The sequence below is a fragment of the Pan troglodytes genome, chromosome 4, assembly GCF_028858775.2.
Source record: "Pan troglodytes isolate AG18354 chromosome 4, NHGRI_mPanTro3-v2.0_pri, whole genome shotgun sequence".
Lineage (NCBI taxonomy): Eukaryota > Metazoa > Chordata > Mammalia > Primates > Hominidae > Pan > Pan troglodytes.
Window position 1 is genome coordinate 129,563,362 of NC_072402.2, and position 19,435 is coordinate 129,582,796.

Sequence of the window (19,435 nt, forward strand, 5' to 3'; positions counted from 1 at the left end):
GGAGGGGGGCCGCATCACGTGGCGGCGCGCGGAGCAAGGGGCAAGGTGGGGGCGTGGGGCGGAGCTGCCTCCCATAGGCTCACTGGCGGGTCCCGTCACGTGGCAGCTCACGGGGCGGGGCGTGAGCCGAGAGGACAGGACTGGAAGGTGGCTAGGGATGTGTAGCGGGAGCAGGCTCAGTCTCGATCCTCCCCTGTGAAGCTGTCAGCGACCATCAGAGGGTACGCCGGGGTGGCGCGGGGACGGTGCCAGGAGCCTTGGAGTGCAGAAGCCTTCGACTTCCCGCACCCACAGAGTTGCGTAGGGAACCACGGGCAACCGAGTCTTCCTTGTCAGCCCCTCCCTAGTTTCTGCGGCTTCACACCTCCATTCCGCGCCGGGCAGAGTCTGGCGGCTCCTGGAGCACGGAAGGCCCACAAGAGTACCCGTGGGGCCGCGGCCAAGGCTGGACTTTGAGCCCAGGACCCCAGGACCGCCCTTAGAAGGCTGCGCCGGCCCGCGAGAGGTCTGGGATCTGGACAGCGCGGGGGCTGGCTCACAGGGACTGGTGAAGGAACCTGCCGGGACCCCTGCCACAGCCATGGCTCCCCACAACGACGGCCTCGAGCAGGGACTGCGGGCAGTTTGTACTAGCGCCTAGAACCCTGACACCGGGAATTAGTCTCTTGGAAGAGCTAGCGATTGGAGGCTCAGGAGTTAGGCTGTTTCCTTGGTAACCAACAAAATCAGGTGAAACCAACGAAGTCAGGAAGCCTAAAGACATATATGTACAGATATCTAACCCTTTATGCTAATTATTTAGACTTTTAATAAATCTATCTTAATGTTTAGGTATGAAGACGGGAGGAACTGTGGAATTTTAGTCAAGTTACAGGGAAGAAACGCTTTCTAAAAAAAGAAAAACATTGCTCACATGTGACCTCACAGTCTTATTTAACCCATGGAACCAAAATATATCAGAGTTTGGATCAAACTAATCTTATAAATTTTCAGCAACCCCATCCATTCACTCACTCCCCCTCCAGGATGAGGAAGCTCGTACAATGGGATGTAATCCTCAGAGAAATTTAGGAAATAACTTGTATATGGTTGGAAGGCTGGATAAACATACTTTGGGCAGGCGTGGTAGCTCACGTCTGTAATCGCAACACTGCAAGGCCGAGGCAGGCAGATCGCTTGAGCTCTGTAGTTCGAAACCAGCTTGGGCAACAGTAAGACCCTGTCTCTACAAAAAAAATTTTTTTTAATTAGCCAGGTGTGGCCGGGCGCTGTGGCTCACGCCTGTTATCCCAACACTTTGGGAGGCCGAGGCGAGTGGATCACCTGAGGTCACGAGTTCGAGACCAGCCTGACCAGCATGGTGAAACCCCGTCTCCAAAAAATTAGCCGGCGTGGTGGCGGCGCATGCCTGTAATCCCAACTACTTGGGAGGCTGGGACAGGAGAATTGCTTGAACCCAGGAGGCGGAGGTTGCAGTGAGCCGAGATTGCGCCATTGCACTCCAGCCCGGGCAACAAGAGCGAGGCACCGTCTCAAAAACAAACAAAAATTAGCCAGGTGTGGTCACGGCGCACACCTGTGGTCCCAGCTACTCGGGTGGCTGAGGTGGGAGGGTAGCTTGAGTGTGGGAAGTCAGCGCTGCAGTGAGTGCCACTTGTACTTCAGCCTGGGCAACAGAGGGGGCCCTATCTCAAAAAACAAATACTTTTTGAGAATTTCATTTAATTAGGTATACAAATTAAATTTTATTTTCTTTAAGTGGCTACCAACTCCCACTGATTTGCAGCTAGAGTTTATGCTCTAAATAAGGGTCTGAAGATATTTAGAAAAGAAAAAGTAATAGGCAGAATTTATATCTCTTTGAGAATTTGTCAACAACCAAAATACTGAGTTTCAATGTTCCAAGACTTTTTTGAAGCACTATTTATTGATGATTAAGATATTAACATATTCTTTCCACAATCATTTACGTTCTAGGCAGTGGGGATCCAAAGTAAAAAAGAGCTAACTTTCTAGGTGAGGAGACAGTAAATAAGTATTTAAAGTTATTGCACTATTTATTGATGACTAAGATATTAACATATTCTTTCCACAATCATTTACGTTCTAGGCAGTGGGGATCCAAAGTAAAAAAGAGCTAACTTTCTAGGTGAGGAGACAGTAAATAAGTATATAAAGTTATTTCAGATAGTAACTACTGTTGTGAAGTTAGTAAGAAATAAGCAATGAAATGAGGGTGTCAGCAAAGTCTGAGGAGGTAACATTTGAGGTGCTTAGGCTGAAAATCATTCAGTTGCTCTGTGTATTACCCAAGGTCCAGAAGCTACTGGGCAATACAGGATCAAAACAGCAGTACTATTTCACCTAGACATTTCAGATAATCCTCTGGCATCAAATGCTGAAAGATTTCTAACAGGGTAAAATGAGCTGTGTATATTTTTCTCACAAAACATTTGAATGTAGAATGAAAAATGAAGTTTTTGTAAACAAAAAAATAAAGTCAATGCAATTTTTAAAAAGTAAACAGAAGTGTAGATCCTATCAGTCAATTAATGGAGCAATCATTTGGGGAAGTTTTGTTTTTACGCTAGTTAAGTTACACTAAATGAGTACAAGTGGAAACAGGCCAAAGTCTGTCTATACAGGACCAAAGACACTAAGGACTAATGGCTGTCCATGACTGGCACAGAAAAGAGTAGTTCCAGGTCCCCTCAGAAGGAACTTTCCAAATACAATAACCTTGTGTGCTTTCATCTTGGGAAAAAATTACTTCATGGGTAATTATAGGTATTAATAGTAAGGGAAAAGAATATAACTGCTTGCATAAGAGACACTTTCAGTATTCTCTAATCATGTAATAGCTTTATTTCTGTAGTCTCATTTAGTTTTATACTTGAAAGGTACAGAGAAAAACTATATTTACTTCCTATTATTCATCACATTTCTCCTACATTGCAGTGTAATACTAAAGTCACAGAATCAGAGAGTGCTGAAATGATACAAGTTTGTAATAAAAGAGGACAAAACTATACATAATTATTCAGATTAAATTTTAAATATTTCAATTTTAGTATCAGTGAATATTATCTTTTATTTTTCCTTTTACTTAGTACTACATCCTATCACAGAGAAGCTGAGGAGTCTTACAGGCAGCCTTTGTAAGTTTAAGGAGTCAGCAAAGAGGAAATGTGAGAAAGAAAATAATTATCTACTCATTCATGCTACGTTATATCAATGTGGAACTACTGGGTTACAAAGATTAGATATAAGGCCTACTCCACTCTCACTCAAGGGTAGAAGATTTAGTCTCCTCAAAACTCCAACAGTCTATAGATTTCTGTCCACCTGCTTCAAAGATTCCCCTCCTGATAGCATAAAAGACAGGCACTCTTTGCTATAGGCATTTCCTGGTTACTACATATAGGAAAAGGTGGCAATAAAACTAAAATCTTCCTCAACCATCATGCTAATAAGTATAGTCTCAATTATGCTGAATTATCATGAAACAAATTATAATTTCATTGATGACATCTCAGAACAAGACATTCAAAATCAAGATGATCAAGTAGACCTGCCTGAAAAACATTAAATGGGCTCAAGTTACCCCACTTTTAAAAAATCCTAAACCAACTGACCATTTATTGCTATATAATAAGGAAATGGCAGTATTCTGAAGCACCAGAAAACATAAACAGTGATTTATTCAACAAACATTTCTTGAGTCCCTCCAACATCTCAGACTCTACTGTAGGCACTGGGAATATGGTACTGAACAAGAGAGTCCTTATTCTTAGAAACTTAGTTTTTTGTGGGAAGAGACAAAATAAACAAGATGTTTGCAAGGTGTGCTAGGAGCCAGGAAAGAAAGCATGGATAGCAAGCAACTGATGGAGACCAAATTTAGATAGGGTGGTCAGGGAAGGCCTATCCAAAGATGCGTGATTTTAGCTAAGATGTAAAGAATGAAAAGGAACTAGCTATAGGAAGAAGGTGGTGAAGAACATTCTGGCAAAGAGAAAAAAAGTACAAAGCCTCTAAGAGAGAAATGGTTTTGGCCTGTTTGAAGAGGAGAAAGGAAGCCAGAAGAACTAAAATATACTCTGAGAATGGGAGATGGTTTGAAATGGTTAGAAAGGTACAAGGGGCCAGATTATGTAGGACCTTGTAAATTATGGAAAGGAGGTTAGACTGAGTGTGATGGGAGCTATCAGAGGGGTTTGAAGCAGGAGAGGGACATAACACAATTTATGATTCTACTGTGGCTGTTCTGTGGAGAAGGAATTTTAAAAGAGGAAGAATGGAATCAGAGAAATGAAATAGGTGACTACTTGTACTTTAGGAGAGAATTGATGGTGGCGAGCAAGTTATTTTGGAGATACACACTTCTAATAGGAATGAAGGAAAGAAAAAGATGACTCCTACGTTTCTGCTGTGAGCAACTTAGTGGAAGTTATTTCCTGATTAAAAGACCAGGGAACACATGGATTTTAAGAGGAAAACCAAGCATATTAAGTTTGGATGTATTAAGTTTGAATTGCCTATGAGACATCCATGTGGAGATACTGACTAGAATATATGGGGAGAAGCTAGGATTAGTGAGAGAAATTTGGGAGGCATCAGCTTCTAGACAGAATTTATTTTTATTTATTTTTTTTGAGATAGAGTCTCACTCTGTCTCCCAGGCTGGAGTACAGTGGCACGATCTTGGCTCACTGCAAGCTCTGCCTCCCAGGTTAACACCATTCTCCTGCCTCAGCCTCCCGAGTAGCTGGGACTACAGGCGCCCACCACCATGCCTGGCTAATTTTTTTTTTTTTTTTGTATTTTTAGTAGAGATGGGGTTTCACTGTGTTAGCCAGGATGGTCTCAATCTCCTGACCTCGTGATCCGCCCACCTCTGCCTCCCAAAGTGCCAGGATTACAGGCGTGAGCCACCGCGCCCGGCTGACAGAATTTAAAATAATGGAATGGATGACTTTACGTAAAGGGAGTGTATATATAAAAAAGAGGGTTCAGAACTAAGACCCAAAGAGGATAACACTTACAGCTCTGGAAGAGAAAGATCCAACATAGAAGAATGAGAAGGAACAGCAGTAAGACAAGAGAAGAAAATGTCTCTAAAAAGAAATGAGTCAACTGTGTTGAATGATGCTGAAAATTCAAGTGTTCATTAGATTTGTCAATATGGGTATCTTGACAAGAACAGTTTCAGTGGAGTAATGTGAGTGAAAGCCTGAAGCAGTTTCCAAAAGATAAAGGGGGCAAAAAGGAAGTGGTAAAGCAAATGCAGACAACTCCTCTTTTTTTGCTGAGATGGGGAGCAGAGAGGAGATGGAAAGGGAAAATTGGTTTTCTTTTGTTTTAAGATGGAAGATAGTAGAGAATTTTGTACGCAACAGAAACAACCTAATAGGGATGGTGAAAATAAGCACCTACCATGTTCCAAGTGCTAGGAATACAATATGAACAAGATGGGTACAGGCCCTGCCCTTAAGAAACTAAATAACAAAAAAGCTATTACAGATTGTGACAAGTTATTTCAGGGAATCAAACTTTTCCTTCAAATATAAATTGGCTTGAAATCCTCATCTTGAATTCTATTATAAGTGCACAAAACTATGACAAAAATTATTTCAACAAATATTTTTCAAACATTTAATATGCTTAATATGTATCTGTGCTAGAATCTAGCAATACAATAAAGAACAAGACATAGTTTCCGCATCAAGGACCTTACAGTCTAGGGAGAAAAAAACAATTGACAGGCTGGGTGCAGTGGCTCACGCTTGTTAATCCCAACACTTTGGGAGGTCAAGGCAGGTGGATCACTTGAGGTCAGGAGTTGAAGACGTGCCTGGCCAACATGGCAAAACCCTTGTCTGTACTAAAAATACAAAAATTAGCCAGGCATGATGGTGCACAGCTACCAGTAGTAGTAGTCCGAGCTACTACTCAGGAGATTGAGGCAAGAGAATCGCTTGAACCCAGGAGGCAGAGGTTGCAGTGATCCTAGATCGTGCCACTGCACTCCAGCCTGGGTGACAAAGAGCAAGGCTCTGTCACAAAAAATAAAAAATAAAAATAAAAAATGGACAGGCAATTATAGTACACTTTGATAAATGCTATGATGCAGGAAACTCTAGAAAGATTTTGACTGAGTCCATTAGTCAGGATGTTCTACGTTGCACATGATAGAAAACCCAAACAAAACTAGCGTAAGCAAAGAATGAAATTGATTAGCTGTCATAACTGGATCTAGTGTAGATGAACAGTTCAGGCACAGCTTTATCCAAGGACTGCATCAATGGTATCGAGAATACAGTTTCTTCTTCTCATCTCTAATTTCTCTGTGCAGACTCTATTCCAGGCAGTCTTTCCAAACATGGACATAAGCTGGCTGCCAGCAGCTTCCAGGATATATCCTTTCAGATGAAAGTCCAAGAGAAAAAGAAGTCTGTCCCAGCATTCCAAGAAAAAAACTCTGATATTTAATCCCAATAGGATCATTTTAGGCATTGGACCCATCACTGAACCAATTACTGTGCCAGAGTTGAGAAGGCTAACATGCATTGGCTTATGCCATTAAAGGCCTACCCCTGGAACTATGGGTGGGATCAATCCCACCTAAACCATATGGCTGAGAAATGTAAAATCCACTTAGGATAAAGTTAGAAAGGCAATGGATAGATGCAGGGGAAGTCACCACACATGTCCACTACCAATATCCATAACAGAGATAAAAACTTGGGGTCAGCTGCACAGAGATGGTAACTAAGCCATGAGTATATGAGATCACCCAGTGCAAGTGTTGCATGAGAAGATGCCCCAGAACAGAACCCCAGGAAACCCCAAAACTTAAAGATTGGGCAGAAAAAAAGGAGCCTTTGTAAGAAGTGGAAAAGAGTGAGCTAAAGATGAGATGAAAGCCTGGAGGGTAATGTTTCAGAGAAGTCATTCTTTTCTGGAGGCTTTTAGGAAGAAAGTACTAGTCTATAACATCATTAGCTGGAAGAAGTTGGGTAAGATGAGAACTGAAAAATACCCCTTAGATTAGCATCAAGGAGGTTGCTGGGAGCCTTAAGGGGAACAATGTCAGCGGAGAAACAAAGCTAAGGCCAAATTATGTGTGTTTGGGTATGTTTAGGAAGGGTGAAAGGTGAGGGGTCTGTGAGAAAGTAGAAAGCACGCTCTTTAGGAAACAAACGGATGAAGAATGATAGGTTAGCTAGAAGAACATATGGAGTCAAGGTAGGATTTAACATGTAAGATAATGAAACATTTTAAAATTCTGGTTAGAAAATAAGAGTAGAGCAGGAGAGGTTGAAGATAACTTTTATCTGGAAAGTTTGGGCATCACACCCTTTATATAAACATATATGCTATATATACAACATAAAATAAAAGGCTATTCATTACTGAACAAACCATGATGAATGATATCTTGGAGAGGTGGGAAAAAAAATTCTAGTTAAAAATGGAAATGACATCAACTTTCATGTACTTTTTTTTTTTTTTTTTTTTGAGATAGGGTCTCGCTCTGTCACCCAGGCAGGAGTGCAGTGGCATGACCATGGCTCACTGCAGCCCTGCCTCCCGGGCTCAAGCAATTTTCCCACCTCAGACTCCCGAGTAGCTAAGACTACAGGCAAGCACCACCACTCCCAGCTAATTTTTGTACTTTTTTTGTAGAGATGGAGTCTCCCTACATTGCCCAACCTGGTCTCAAACTCCTGGGCTCAAGTGATCTGCTTGCTTCAGCCTCCCAAAGTGCTGGGATTACAGGCATGAGCCACTGTGCCTGGCTCTTTCATGCACTTGTAACTGAACTTTTGAGGTACTTATGACCTGAGGTTTGTTTTTAATGAGATAAAATTTTAAGATATAATTTTAAATGCTTAAAAATAAAGTTTAGTTACATGCTGAAGTAAAAGGGTTGTTTCATTAACCTTTTTTAGATCGTAGACTACATTGAAAATAGATAAAAACTATGAATCCCTCATCCCAGAAAGAGATGAATTCCTTTTTTCATATTCTTCCAGGGAGATTCACTGAAAGACCTCTGAGGCCTGGAACAGATGTAAAGATTACGCTTACAACCTTTTCCAAGGACTTGCCAATAGGATTCCTCTTTGGACTTCTCATGTCACCAGCCAGCAGGCTTCTTCTGCTTTACTTTTTTTTTTTTTTTTTTTTGAGACAGAGTCTTGCTCTGTCACCCAGGCTGGAGTGCAGTGGCGTGGTCTCGGCTCACTGCCAGCTCTGCCTCCCGGGTTCATGCCATTCTCTCGCCTCAGCCTCCCAAGTAGCGGGGACTACAGGTGCCCACCACCATGCCTGGCTAAGTTTTTATATTTTTAGTAGAGGCGGGGTTTCACCGTGTTAGCCAGGATGGTCTCAATCTCCTGACCTCGTGATCCGCCTGCCTCGGCCTCCCAAAGTGCTGGGATTACAGGGGTGAGCCACCGCACCCAGCCATTCCTTGCTCTTAATCATAATTGAAGTTGTTATATCCTCCACTCCTAAGCCTTGAATGCCAATGCCAATTCCAATTCCTTTCTCCCTCTGACCTTTCCTTGTGCTGCAGTCTATAAAACAAAAACATTGAATGTGCCTTTTCTGGGGAGAAGAAAAAAAATATTATACTCAAATACTCCTGCCCCGTATCTTGGCTCCATCACTTCCTAAATTACATAGCCCTGGCCAAACATTTACCTCTCAGAGCTACCTATATTTTCTTCATCAGCAATGTGAAACCATCAAATGTTTATTTCTTCCACCCCACCAGGCCCAATCCAAGAATCAAGTATCTTTCCTTCTCACAGGAACCTATCACCTGATTAGAAACTAGCAAATAATTCATTCTCATTCTCTCACATCCCACTTGAAATATAAACTGCTTGAAGGCAGACAAGAGGGCTTCTATTTCATTCCTTACTTCCCCACTGCTTATCACATTTCTTAAAACCACCACAAGAGTTGCTGACTTAGTTGAGTATTAATTTAGAATACAGGTCTAAATTTTATGCTAGTCTCCATCGTTAACGTTCTCATCTATGTTTCTTCACAACTTTTCCATATTTCATCTTCAGGTGAAATCACAAAATCACAAATAGCTTTGTTAGTGGCTTAAAGCCTTGTCAAATCATTATAAGAGTATCTTCATAGGGATGCCTTGTTAAAAATAAATACTATACAGATTATTTAACTGCAAAATAACTCATAGATGTTACAATCTTTCTTAATCCTGAAGTTTTGAAAATTTGACTCTTATGAATGTATAATATTAGTAAAGCCCTTTAGCATCAAGGACTAATCAAGTTAAAATCTCTCCAAGTTATACAACTGGACTCTGTTCACTGTACAGGATCATTGCTTTTTAAGAAGGGAATTGTTGAGATACTGCAAGTTATATTACCAAATTTTAAAAAATCCTACAGATAGTATTAGCTAAAGAAGGTTTTTTGGGGGGATAAGGAAATGTATTAAATAGTGTAGGACTGATTATACATATTATACATTCCCTACTTCAGCAAACCTTGAGTATAGAGTTTCTTTCAGTCAGACCTGAAATTAGGTCTCTCACTCATGTGGTTTCAATTAAGTTCTGTTATAAATAGCTCATAATGTAAGCATTTTCATTTTTAGCACTTCAATAACTTCACTACTTTTTTGTTTTGTTGTTTGTTTTTGTTTTTCTCTACATTGCTTTAGAGAAAGATTTACTACTTTTAATCGTACTAGCGACAAACTTTGAAGAAAAAAAAAACAATCAAAGGAAGTTACATTGTACCCTGGCATTGTCTTTCTTTTTTCCTTCTCAGACCTCTCAGGGATGAAGCCTCTTTATGAATAGCTAAAACCATCTATTTTAGTTTACAGTCTTCTAATACCAATGATTTGGTTCTTTATCTTATAATATAAATACATATATTTAAGAAGCATATGGAATAATTTTTTTCTTAACTGATTAAAAGTAAATGACAAGAACCTCAGTAGAATTTCAACATAGAGATATATCACAAATAACTGGAGAATTTTTAATTTTTAATTTCATATAATTTCAGGCAGACATTCTGCTTTATAGACTTTGACTTCACACTCCTGTCTTCAAAGTGGTGAAAATTCAGCCACAGCTGTTTTTTCATGCCATTTTTATTATGATATCTGGAGAAAAAAATATAACAATAGATTACTTTGTATACAAGCAGGTGTCCAATACTTACTAATAACCAGTCTGCAGGGGAGAGAGCACTTAATGCCCAGGTCACTCTAGTTTCAGCCCATCAAGCCTTGGGAAACAAATCCAGAGGCCATTAAAAAAAAAAAAAGGAATATTTGGCTCATCCCTTCTAGGACATGCTGAGGACATGTTCTCTTTGGAGAAGCAAGGAGATCTGCTCAATAACATTCTGGTGGAAAGCCCAGCAAAAATTGCTGTCAGTGGCCATCACAGAGCCTTTAACCCCAGCCTTGTAACCTGGAGCACTTGATCCAGTTGTGCTTTTCATCCCTGTCCTCAGCCACCACCCAGGAAGACGCCTCTCATATTCTCTTGCCCATCCTTCCTTTGCATTTTCCTACCCTTTATTACAGTTGAACCCAGGTTCCATCCCGAAGACAGGATTGATTCTGGGGCCTTTGCCCCCACATCTTGTGCCAAGAGATCCAGAGTGGAACCAGCTTTACCTAGTTAACACTGCCACTTTCATACTATCATATACCTCATCCTCTGGCCAAATCAGCAGATATCAATGGCTCTGAAATTTTGTTGCATCTAAAACTACCTAGGATTTTAAAATCCTGATATCTAGGCCATCTTCCATACCAATTAGATAAGGGACCCACATATCAGACAACCAGGAAGGTATGATGTGCAGCTAAGCTGAGAACCAGACACCTGTATCTTTGCTATTCAAAGTGGGGTCCATGGACCAGTTATGTCAGCATCACCTAAAAGGTTGTGAGAAATGTAGAATCAGCAGTCCCATTCTAAAAGTACTAAATCAAAGTCTCCATTTTAACAAGATCCTCAAGCAATTCACAAGTACATTAAAGTCTGGGAAGTGCTGGCTATACCTACTACTCTCTACTCCTCCCTGTTTACTGACCTCAGACACTGCTCGCTCATTAAAGACTTTGCAAAATGGTTCACAGTCATCCTCTCCACATGAACTTCTGGGTAACTTCCCAAATGGGTAATCAGCCCACCCAACTATCTTGTCTCACCTACCCTTCAACTTCTCAGTCTTCAAATACACATCCAAGGCCATGACCTATATTTTCCCTCACCATCACCTACAGTGCATCATTTCTGACACTTTACAATACTAGAGACCCAAAAGTCATCTCTAACTACCATTCTTTCTTACTACGCTGCACCAGTACCTATGTTAGTCACTAAGCCCTGTTAATTATACCAATAAAAAATTTCTAGTTTAAACTGGTTCTCCTAAATCCTACAAAAATCCTAAATCAGATCCCTGAGGCGATTACCTGGGAATCTGCATTATTTATAAGTTCCTCTGGTGGTCTGAGCACCACATTTTGAGATACACTAGCTCAGATACTTATTTTTTCAACTTTGCTCACTGGAACTTTTGCAAAGCTCCCACTTGGCCTTTTTGTTTCTAGGGTCATTTCTTCTTCTCAAATCACCCCTATACTTCCTGTGAGAATGAGCAAGTAAAAAGTAAAATTGGGCCAAGTGTGTTGGCTCATGCTTGTAATCCCAGCACTCTGGGAGGCCAAGGTGAGCAGATTGCTTGAGCCCAGGAGTACGAGATCAGCCTGGGCATCATGGTGAAACCCAGTCTCTACAAAATACATAAAGATTAGGTAGGCATGGTAGCACCTGCCTGTAGTCCTAGCTACGTGGCAGAATCGCTAGAGCCTGGAAGGTCGAGGCTACAGTGAGCTGTGATCACACCACTGCACTCCAGCATGGGCGACAGAGCAACACTCTGTCTCAAACAAACAAACAAAAACAAAAACACATATAGACCTCTATTGGGCTTGTTTTACATATCTGACTTCCTCTATGAGACTATAAACTTTATAAAGACAACTATGTCTTTATCTCAATATCACCAGCAACTATTTCTAGCATATGATATCCAGACTCAATAAATGTTTGCTGAATGAGTGAACCAAATAACTGGAGAACTTCATCTTTTCATTCTATAACCATATGACACTAAAACAACAGACTTAAAAGGCCTCCACGATGGCAAACTAGTTGGATTTCTTTATCCCCAAGGCACTGGCTGGCATACTTCATCTCTTTATTTTCACTAGAACAATGGTTCTGTGTCAAAGACTATACACACTTACCTGACGTATTCTTTACATGAGGTGGCATAACCCAATTTACCATCAATGACGCTAACCAGTCAGCATATTTTAGGCTTTTTGCAATTTGATAAAAACCAAAGAACAGGCTGGGTGCGGTGGCTCACGCCTGTAATCCCAGCACTTTGGGAGGCTGAGGCAGGTGGATCACGAGGTCAGGAGATCAAGACATTCCTGGACAACAGATGAAACCCTGTCTCTACTAAAAATACAAAAATTAGCTGGGCGTGGTGGTACATGCCTGTAATCCCAGCTACTCGGGAGGCTGAGGCAGGAGAATCGCTTGAACCAGGGAGTCGGAGGTTGCAGTGAGCTGCCACTGCACTCCAGCCTGGCAACAGAGTGAGACTTTGTCTCAAAAAACAAGCAAACAAACAAACAAAACAAACAAACAAAACCAAAGAACAGTTTTCAAAAGGGAGATGAAGAAAGCTAAACTTGAGAAATTAACCTAACCTATAGAAACAAATAATTATTGCATAATGAGTGATTATTATATGTCACACTCTTTACAAAGATTATCTCTAGTCCTCACAACAATTCTTTGAGGTAAGAACTACTATTTTACCAATTTTACAGATAGGAGGCTAAAATTCAGAAAGTTTAAGGAATGTGCTTATATAACAGTTAGGATTTGAACTTAGGGATGTCCTATTCTTAAGTGATTTCTACTACCATCTTTCGGATACTCGAATAAATATGTTTCCACTTCATTTGTCATATATCTGTGTGATACTTCTGCCTGCTATTATTATCTAGAAAATCAAATTTCTCACTAAAGATAACATATGCATCCAGTTAAAGGCTGTGATTCTACAGTACTAGACTGAGATATGAATTCATAACACATAATTTATCGTCTCTTCTGGAGCTCAAAATAAAATTTAAAAAATCTTAAAATTTACTATAAGGATAGCTGCAGGTTTTGTCTGATTAGCCAAAAGGTATTATTAGACTTCTCTAACACCTCAAAGTTAAAAGTGTCCTCTCTTGGGTTCCTACAGTGTCTTGTTCTAGTTCTGATTCTACAAGTAATAAGCTCTGTGAATTTGGGCAAGTCACTTAACCTGACCAGGTCATTTTTGTTATATGTAAGATGAGTAAAATAGACTAATGAAATGGTTCTCAAATGTTTGTGCTTAGTGGAATCACTTTAAAATGCAGGTTCCTGTGCCATCTCTAGAGACTGAAGTTTACCAGGTCTGTAGTTATTCTGGTGAGGTTGTCAGAAGGACCATGCATTGAGAAAGCTTAGACTAGATGTTTTCTACAGCCTCCTTTATCTGGCTGTCACTATTCCAACGACTTACCCACACCACTTCCTCTATCACATCTCTTTGGTTCACTTTCACCATTGTTTTTTATTTAATCAGCATAGTGCCAGTTATTAATGAACAAAAATCATACTGATCACACTCCTAGACTGAAATTCAAAAGTGAATTTCACCCTGTAGTCCTGATTAGATTACTGCCAAAATAGCCAAAACTTTAAATGCCAGGACTAAAAATAGGCTGCTGCATGTTTAAAATAACATGATCACCAGTTAGCTTGGTGCTTTGCTATTTTTACTAAAGGAAAGAGACAAGTGGCCAGAGGTTGAAAGGGAAACAGGAGGCAGCTGTTACGGCGAGAGCCTAGAAAGAGGCCAGGAGATGGCACCATTAGTTCATTAGTTCAACATTAATGGGGAGGGGAACTGAGGGCAGTTATCTCTGTAAATTAAACTAAAAAACTTCAGTCTGAACACTCAAAAGAACCTCCCAGACACACTTTGGTTTTGATTTCTTGCATACTTAAGTCCACAATTTTAACAATATCTAATGTCAGAAACTAATATGACAGGCCAAAAAGATCAAATTAAGAGTGTTTCTAGTGTTATTTGTAAACTTTTTCTTTTCTTTTTTTTCTTTTAATTTTTTATTTTTGAGACGGAGTCTCACTCTGTCACCTAGGCTGGTATGCAGTGGTGCAATCTCGGCTCACTGCAACCTCTGCCTCCTGGCACCTGCAACCACGCCCAGCTAATTTTTGTATTTTTAGTAGAGACAGGGTTTCGCCATGTTGGCTAGGCTGTTCTCGAACTCCTGACCTCAGGTAATCCGCCCACCTCGGCCTCCCAACGTGCTGGGATTACAGGCATGAGCCACCACGCCTGGCCAACTTCTTTTTTTTTTGAGATGGAGTCTCACTCTCGCCCAGGCTGGAGTGCAGTGGCACGATCTCGGCTCACTGCAAGCTCTGCCTCCCGGGTTCATGCCATCCTCCTGCCTCAGCCTCCTGAGTAGCTGGGCCTACAGGTGCCCATCACCACGCCCAGCTAATTTTTTGTAGTTTTAGTAGAGACGGGGTTTCACTGTGTTAGCCAGGATGGTCTCGATCTCCTGATCCGCCTGGGCCTCCCAAAGTGCTGGGATTACAGGCGTAAGCCACTGCGCCCGGCCCGGCCAACTTCTTCTTAAAGTATAACAAATACACAGAAATGTACACATATGTACAGCTTGATAGGTTTTCACAAACACAACATACCTGTGTAAACAGCACTGAGATAAGGAAATACAACATTACCGGCACCCTAGAATTCCCCCTTGTAATCCCTTCCAAGTAATGCCCCCACTCCAACAAGGGCATCCACTATCGTGATTTCCATTATAGTTTAGTTTTGCCAAGTTTTATACTGTATGTAGATAATATTAAATATACTCTACTGGGTCTGGCACCCTTTGTTAAACACATCATTATGTTTGTAATTTTGTATATAACATGTAATATGTAACAGTTGCATATAACTTTATATTGTTGATTTTCACTGCTATATAGCACTCGAATGAATGAATATACCATAGTTTATCCATTTTACTTAATGGGCATTTGGATAGTTTCCAGCTTGAGGCTATCATGAACACTGATGCTATTAATATTCTAGTAGATATTTTTTGGTGACACATATATACATTAGAGTTGGGTATATTCCTACAATGAAATTGGTGGGTCTCCAAAGGCCTTCCACCTTTGTAATTTCCAGGGGTCAAGTAGTATGAGGGACACCCCTATTAAGGCGAAGAATTAGGTATTGCATCTGGCACCTCCTATAACCAAAAGGCAGACACAATGCCTAGTCAGCTTTTTTGGATGTTGGAGTTAACATATTTCTCATTTAGGTGTGCCACTCCAGCCCACTCACTGAGTGACCTAAAAAGCTGCTAGATTTGAAGGGAGGCCCAGAACAAGAGAATGATCTGCAATAGGTCGAGGTTGCTGTGGAGCTGCTCTGAAAATTGTGCGAAATGATCCAGCAGATCCAACGGTGCTTGTAGTGTTAGTGGCAGATAGAAACGCTGCTTGGAGCCTTTGGCAGGTCCCTGCAGGTGACTCCCATGGTGAACCTTTAGGATTTTGGAGTGAAGTCCTTCCATCCTCAGTGGAAAACTACTCTTTTGAGAAACAGCTTTTGGCTTATTGCCAAATTTTAGTAGCAACTAAGCACTTAATCATAGGCCATCAAGTTACCATGTGACCCACACTGCCTATCATGAACTATGTGCTGTCTGACCTACCAAGTCATAAATCTGGTGTTAATGGCAGCACTCCATTATCAAATGGAAGTGGTTTATGTAAAATTGAGCTTGAGCAGGCCCTGAAGTCATAAGTAAGTAACATGAGGAAGTGACCCAAATGTCCATGGCCCCCACCCTGGCTACATTACCTTTTTTCTCACTGCCTACTCTGAAGATGACATGAGGAGTTCTCTACAATCAGTTGACTGAGGAAGAGAAAACTCTTATTTGATTTACAAATGGTTCTCTATGATATGCAGGCACTGCCTTAAAGTCGACAGTTAGAGCACCTACAATTTCTTTCTGGGACATCCCTAAAGGAAATTGGTGAAGATAAGTCCTCCCAGTGGGCAGAACTGAGAGGAGTGCACCCGGTTGTGTGCTTTGTTGAAAGGAGAAATAACCAGATATTTAACTATATTCTTTCTTTTTTTTTTCTTTTTTTTTTTTTTTTGAGACAGAGTCTTGCTTTGTCACCCAGGCTGGAGTGCAGTGGCATGATCTTGGCTCACTGAAAGCTCCGCCTCCTGGGTTCACGCCATTCTCCTGCCTCAGCCTCCTGAGTAGCTGGGACTACAGGCACCCGCCACCACGCCCGGCTAATTTTTTTCTATTTTTAGTAGAGACCGGGTTTCACTGTGTTAGCCAGGATGGTCTCGATCTCCTGATCTCATGATCCGCCTGCCTCAGCCTCCCAAAGTGCTGGGATTACAGGCTTGAGCCACCGTGCCCAGCCGATCTTTAACTGTATTCTAGAGTGGTAGCCAATGATTTGGCTGTATGGTCAGGGACTTGGAAAGAACATTGTATTAGTCAGGGTTCTCTGAAGGACAGAACTAATAGAATATATATACATAAAAGGGAGTTTATTAAGGAGTATTAACTCACATGATCGCAGAGTCCCACAATAGGCCATCTGCAAGCTGAGGAGCAAGGAAGCCAGTCCGAGTCCCAAAGGTGAAAAACTTGGAGTTCGATGTTAGAGGGCAGGAAGCATCCAGCATCAGAGAAAGATGTAGGTTGGGAGGCTAAACCAGTCTAATCTTTTCACATTCTTCTGCTTGCTTTTATTCTGGCATGCTGGTAGCTGATTAGATAGATGATGCCCACCAAATTGAGGGTGAGTCTGCCTCTCCCAGTCCACTGACTCAAATGTTAATCTCCTTTGGCAATACCCTCACAGACACACCCAGGAACAATACTTTGCATCCTTTAATTCAATCAAGTTGACACTCAGTAATCCATCACAAGTGGACTGAAAAATTTGAAAGGAGGCATTGGACAGATCTTTTTTTTTTTTTTTTTGAGACAGGATCTCACTCTATTGTTCAGGCTGCAGTGCAGTGGCGTGATTACAGCTTACTGCAGCTTCCACCTCCTCGGGCTCAGGTGATCCTCCCACCTCAGCCTCCCAAGTAGCTGGAACTACAGGAGTGCACCACCACATCTGGCTAATTTTTGTATTTTTTTGAAGAGATGGTTTCACAATGTTGCCCAGGCTGGTCTCAAACTCTTGGGCTCAAGCGATCCACTCGCCTCAACCTCCCAAAGCGGTGGGATTACAGGCATGAGCCATCACACCCAGCCAGGACAGACCTCTCTCAATGGGAAAAAAAAGAAAAGAAGAAAAGAAAAGAAGGATGTATGCCATAAAATTCTCACCAAAGGTGATCTTAGCAGAGGAGGATTTTAATAATGAAGTGAATATAGGATAATCAAGTCTGTGGAAACCAGTTAGTCTCTATTCCAGCCACCTCTGTCAGAACAGGGCTGGGGAAAGAGGCTAACTGGTATCCTCTTTGTTCATGGCTCATGAACAAAGTGGCCACAGTGGCAAGAATGGAGGTCATACATAGGCTCAGCAATATGGATTTCCACTATGCAAGGCCAACCTGGATGCCACTGCTGAGTGCCCAACCAGTCAGCAGCAGACAACAACACTGACTCCAAGTATGGCACTATTCCTCTGGGTGCTCAGTCAGCTTTGTAGTTGATTACACTGAACTACTTCCATCATGGAAGGGGTAGCATTTTGTTCTTACTAGAACAGACCCTCGATACAGATTTGCATTCCTCATACAAAATTCTGCCAAAATTGTCATCCATGGTCTCATGGAATGCTTTACCCATTGTCATGATATTCCATACAACATTGCTTCTGATCAAGGAACTCACGTCACAGCAAAAGAATTGCAGTATGAGTCATTGCTCCTGGAATTCACTGGTCTATGTTCCTTATCATGCTAAAGAAGCTGGCCTAATAGGATGATGGGATGGCCTTTTGAAGATTCAGTTATAGCACCAGCTAGGTGGCAATAACTTGCAGGTAGGGCAGAGTTCTCCAGAGGGCTATATATATGCTCTGAATCAGCATCCAATAAATGGTACTTTTTTTCCCTCCATAGACAGGAATCAAGGGGTAGAAACAAAAGTGGCACCATGCATTATTAACCCTGGTGACCCACTAGCAAAATTTATTCTTCCTGTTCTCATAATTTTATGCCCCACTGGCTTAGAGGTCTTAGTTCCAAAGGGAGAAATTCCTCCACAGGAGACTAATTCTATTAAACTGGAAGTTAAGACTGCCGCCAGTCACTTTGGAGTCAGTAGGCTAAGAAGCGACTTACGGTGTTGACTGGGGCGACTGACCCGGACTACCAAGGAGAATCTGAACTACTACTCCACAATGGTGGTAAGGAAGAATATGTCTGGAACACAGGAGATCTCTTAGGGTATCTGTTAATTTTATCATACCCTGTGATTAACGTTAATGGAAAACTACAACAACCCAATCCATGCAGGACTGCTAATGGCCCAGACCCATCAGAAATAAAATTTGTGTCACCCACCAGGTAAAGAACCATGACCATCTGAAGTGCCTGCTGAAGGCAGAAGGAATATGGCATGGGTAATGGAAGAAGGTGGTTATAAATACCTGTTACGATCACCTGATTAGTTAGGCAAGTATCTTTGTTTTCTTCTCTCTCTTATCCCTTTATCATATAATGTACAATGTATTAATAATAGTTAACTTTATATCACAGTTTTTAAGTTACAGGATAGCAAGAAGAAGGGTGAACATTGCCCGAAACTTTGTATCCTCTTCTGGGGAAAGGGTTAGCACATTTTCAGTTTTATGCAGGACAGTTGTAGCATGTTAGGCAAAAGTATGACTTTATTATTGTCTTTATTTGGAGATTAAATATGGTTTAAGGAGATGCAAATGGATGCATAGTTGATAAGGAATGCGCTGTGATGGTTAGTTGTGTGTGACAACTTGCCTAGGATATATTACACAATTATTCAGTTCAATACTAATCTAAGCATTGCTGTGAAGGTATTTTGTAGATGTGGTTAATATCTATAATAAACTTTATATAAACTTGAAGGAGATTATCCCTGATAATATAGGTAGGCCTCATTCAATCAGTTGAAAGGCCTTAAGAGCAAAACTGAAGTTTATCTGAACAAAAAGAAATCTATCTGTAGACTGCATCATTGGCTCCTGCCCAAGAGTTTCCAGCCTGCCATA

At 41.2% G+C, this 19,435-nt stretch overlaps 1 protein-coding gene across 2 annotated transcripts in view; it reads right to left on the reverse strand.

The window, feature by feature from the left end:
* Positions 1-10,016: 10,016 nt before the first annotated feature.
* MEIKIN (meiotic kinetochore factor) overlaps positions 10,017-19,435 on the reverse strand; it is a 136,497-nt gene continuing 127,078 nt past the window's right edge. For both annotated transcript variants that reach the window (XM_024356728.3, XM_016953735.4), the window contains one exon: positions 10,017-10,164. In XM_024356728.3, coding sequence (XP_024212496.1) covers positions 10,142-10,164 — 23 coding nt within the window. In that variant the 3' untranslated portion in view covers positions 10,017-10,141. The remainder of the gene's footprint in view (positions 10,165-19,435) is intronic.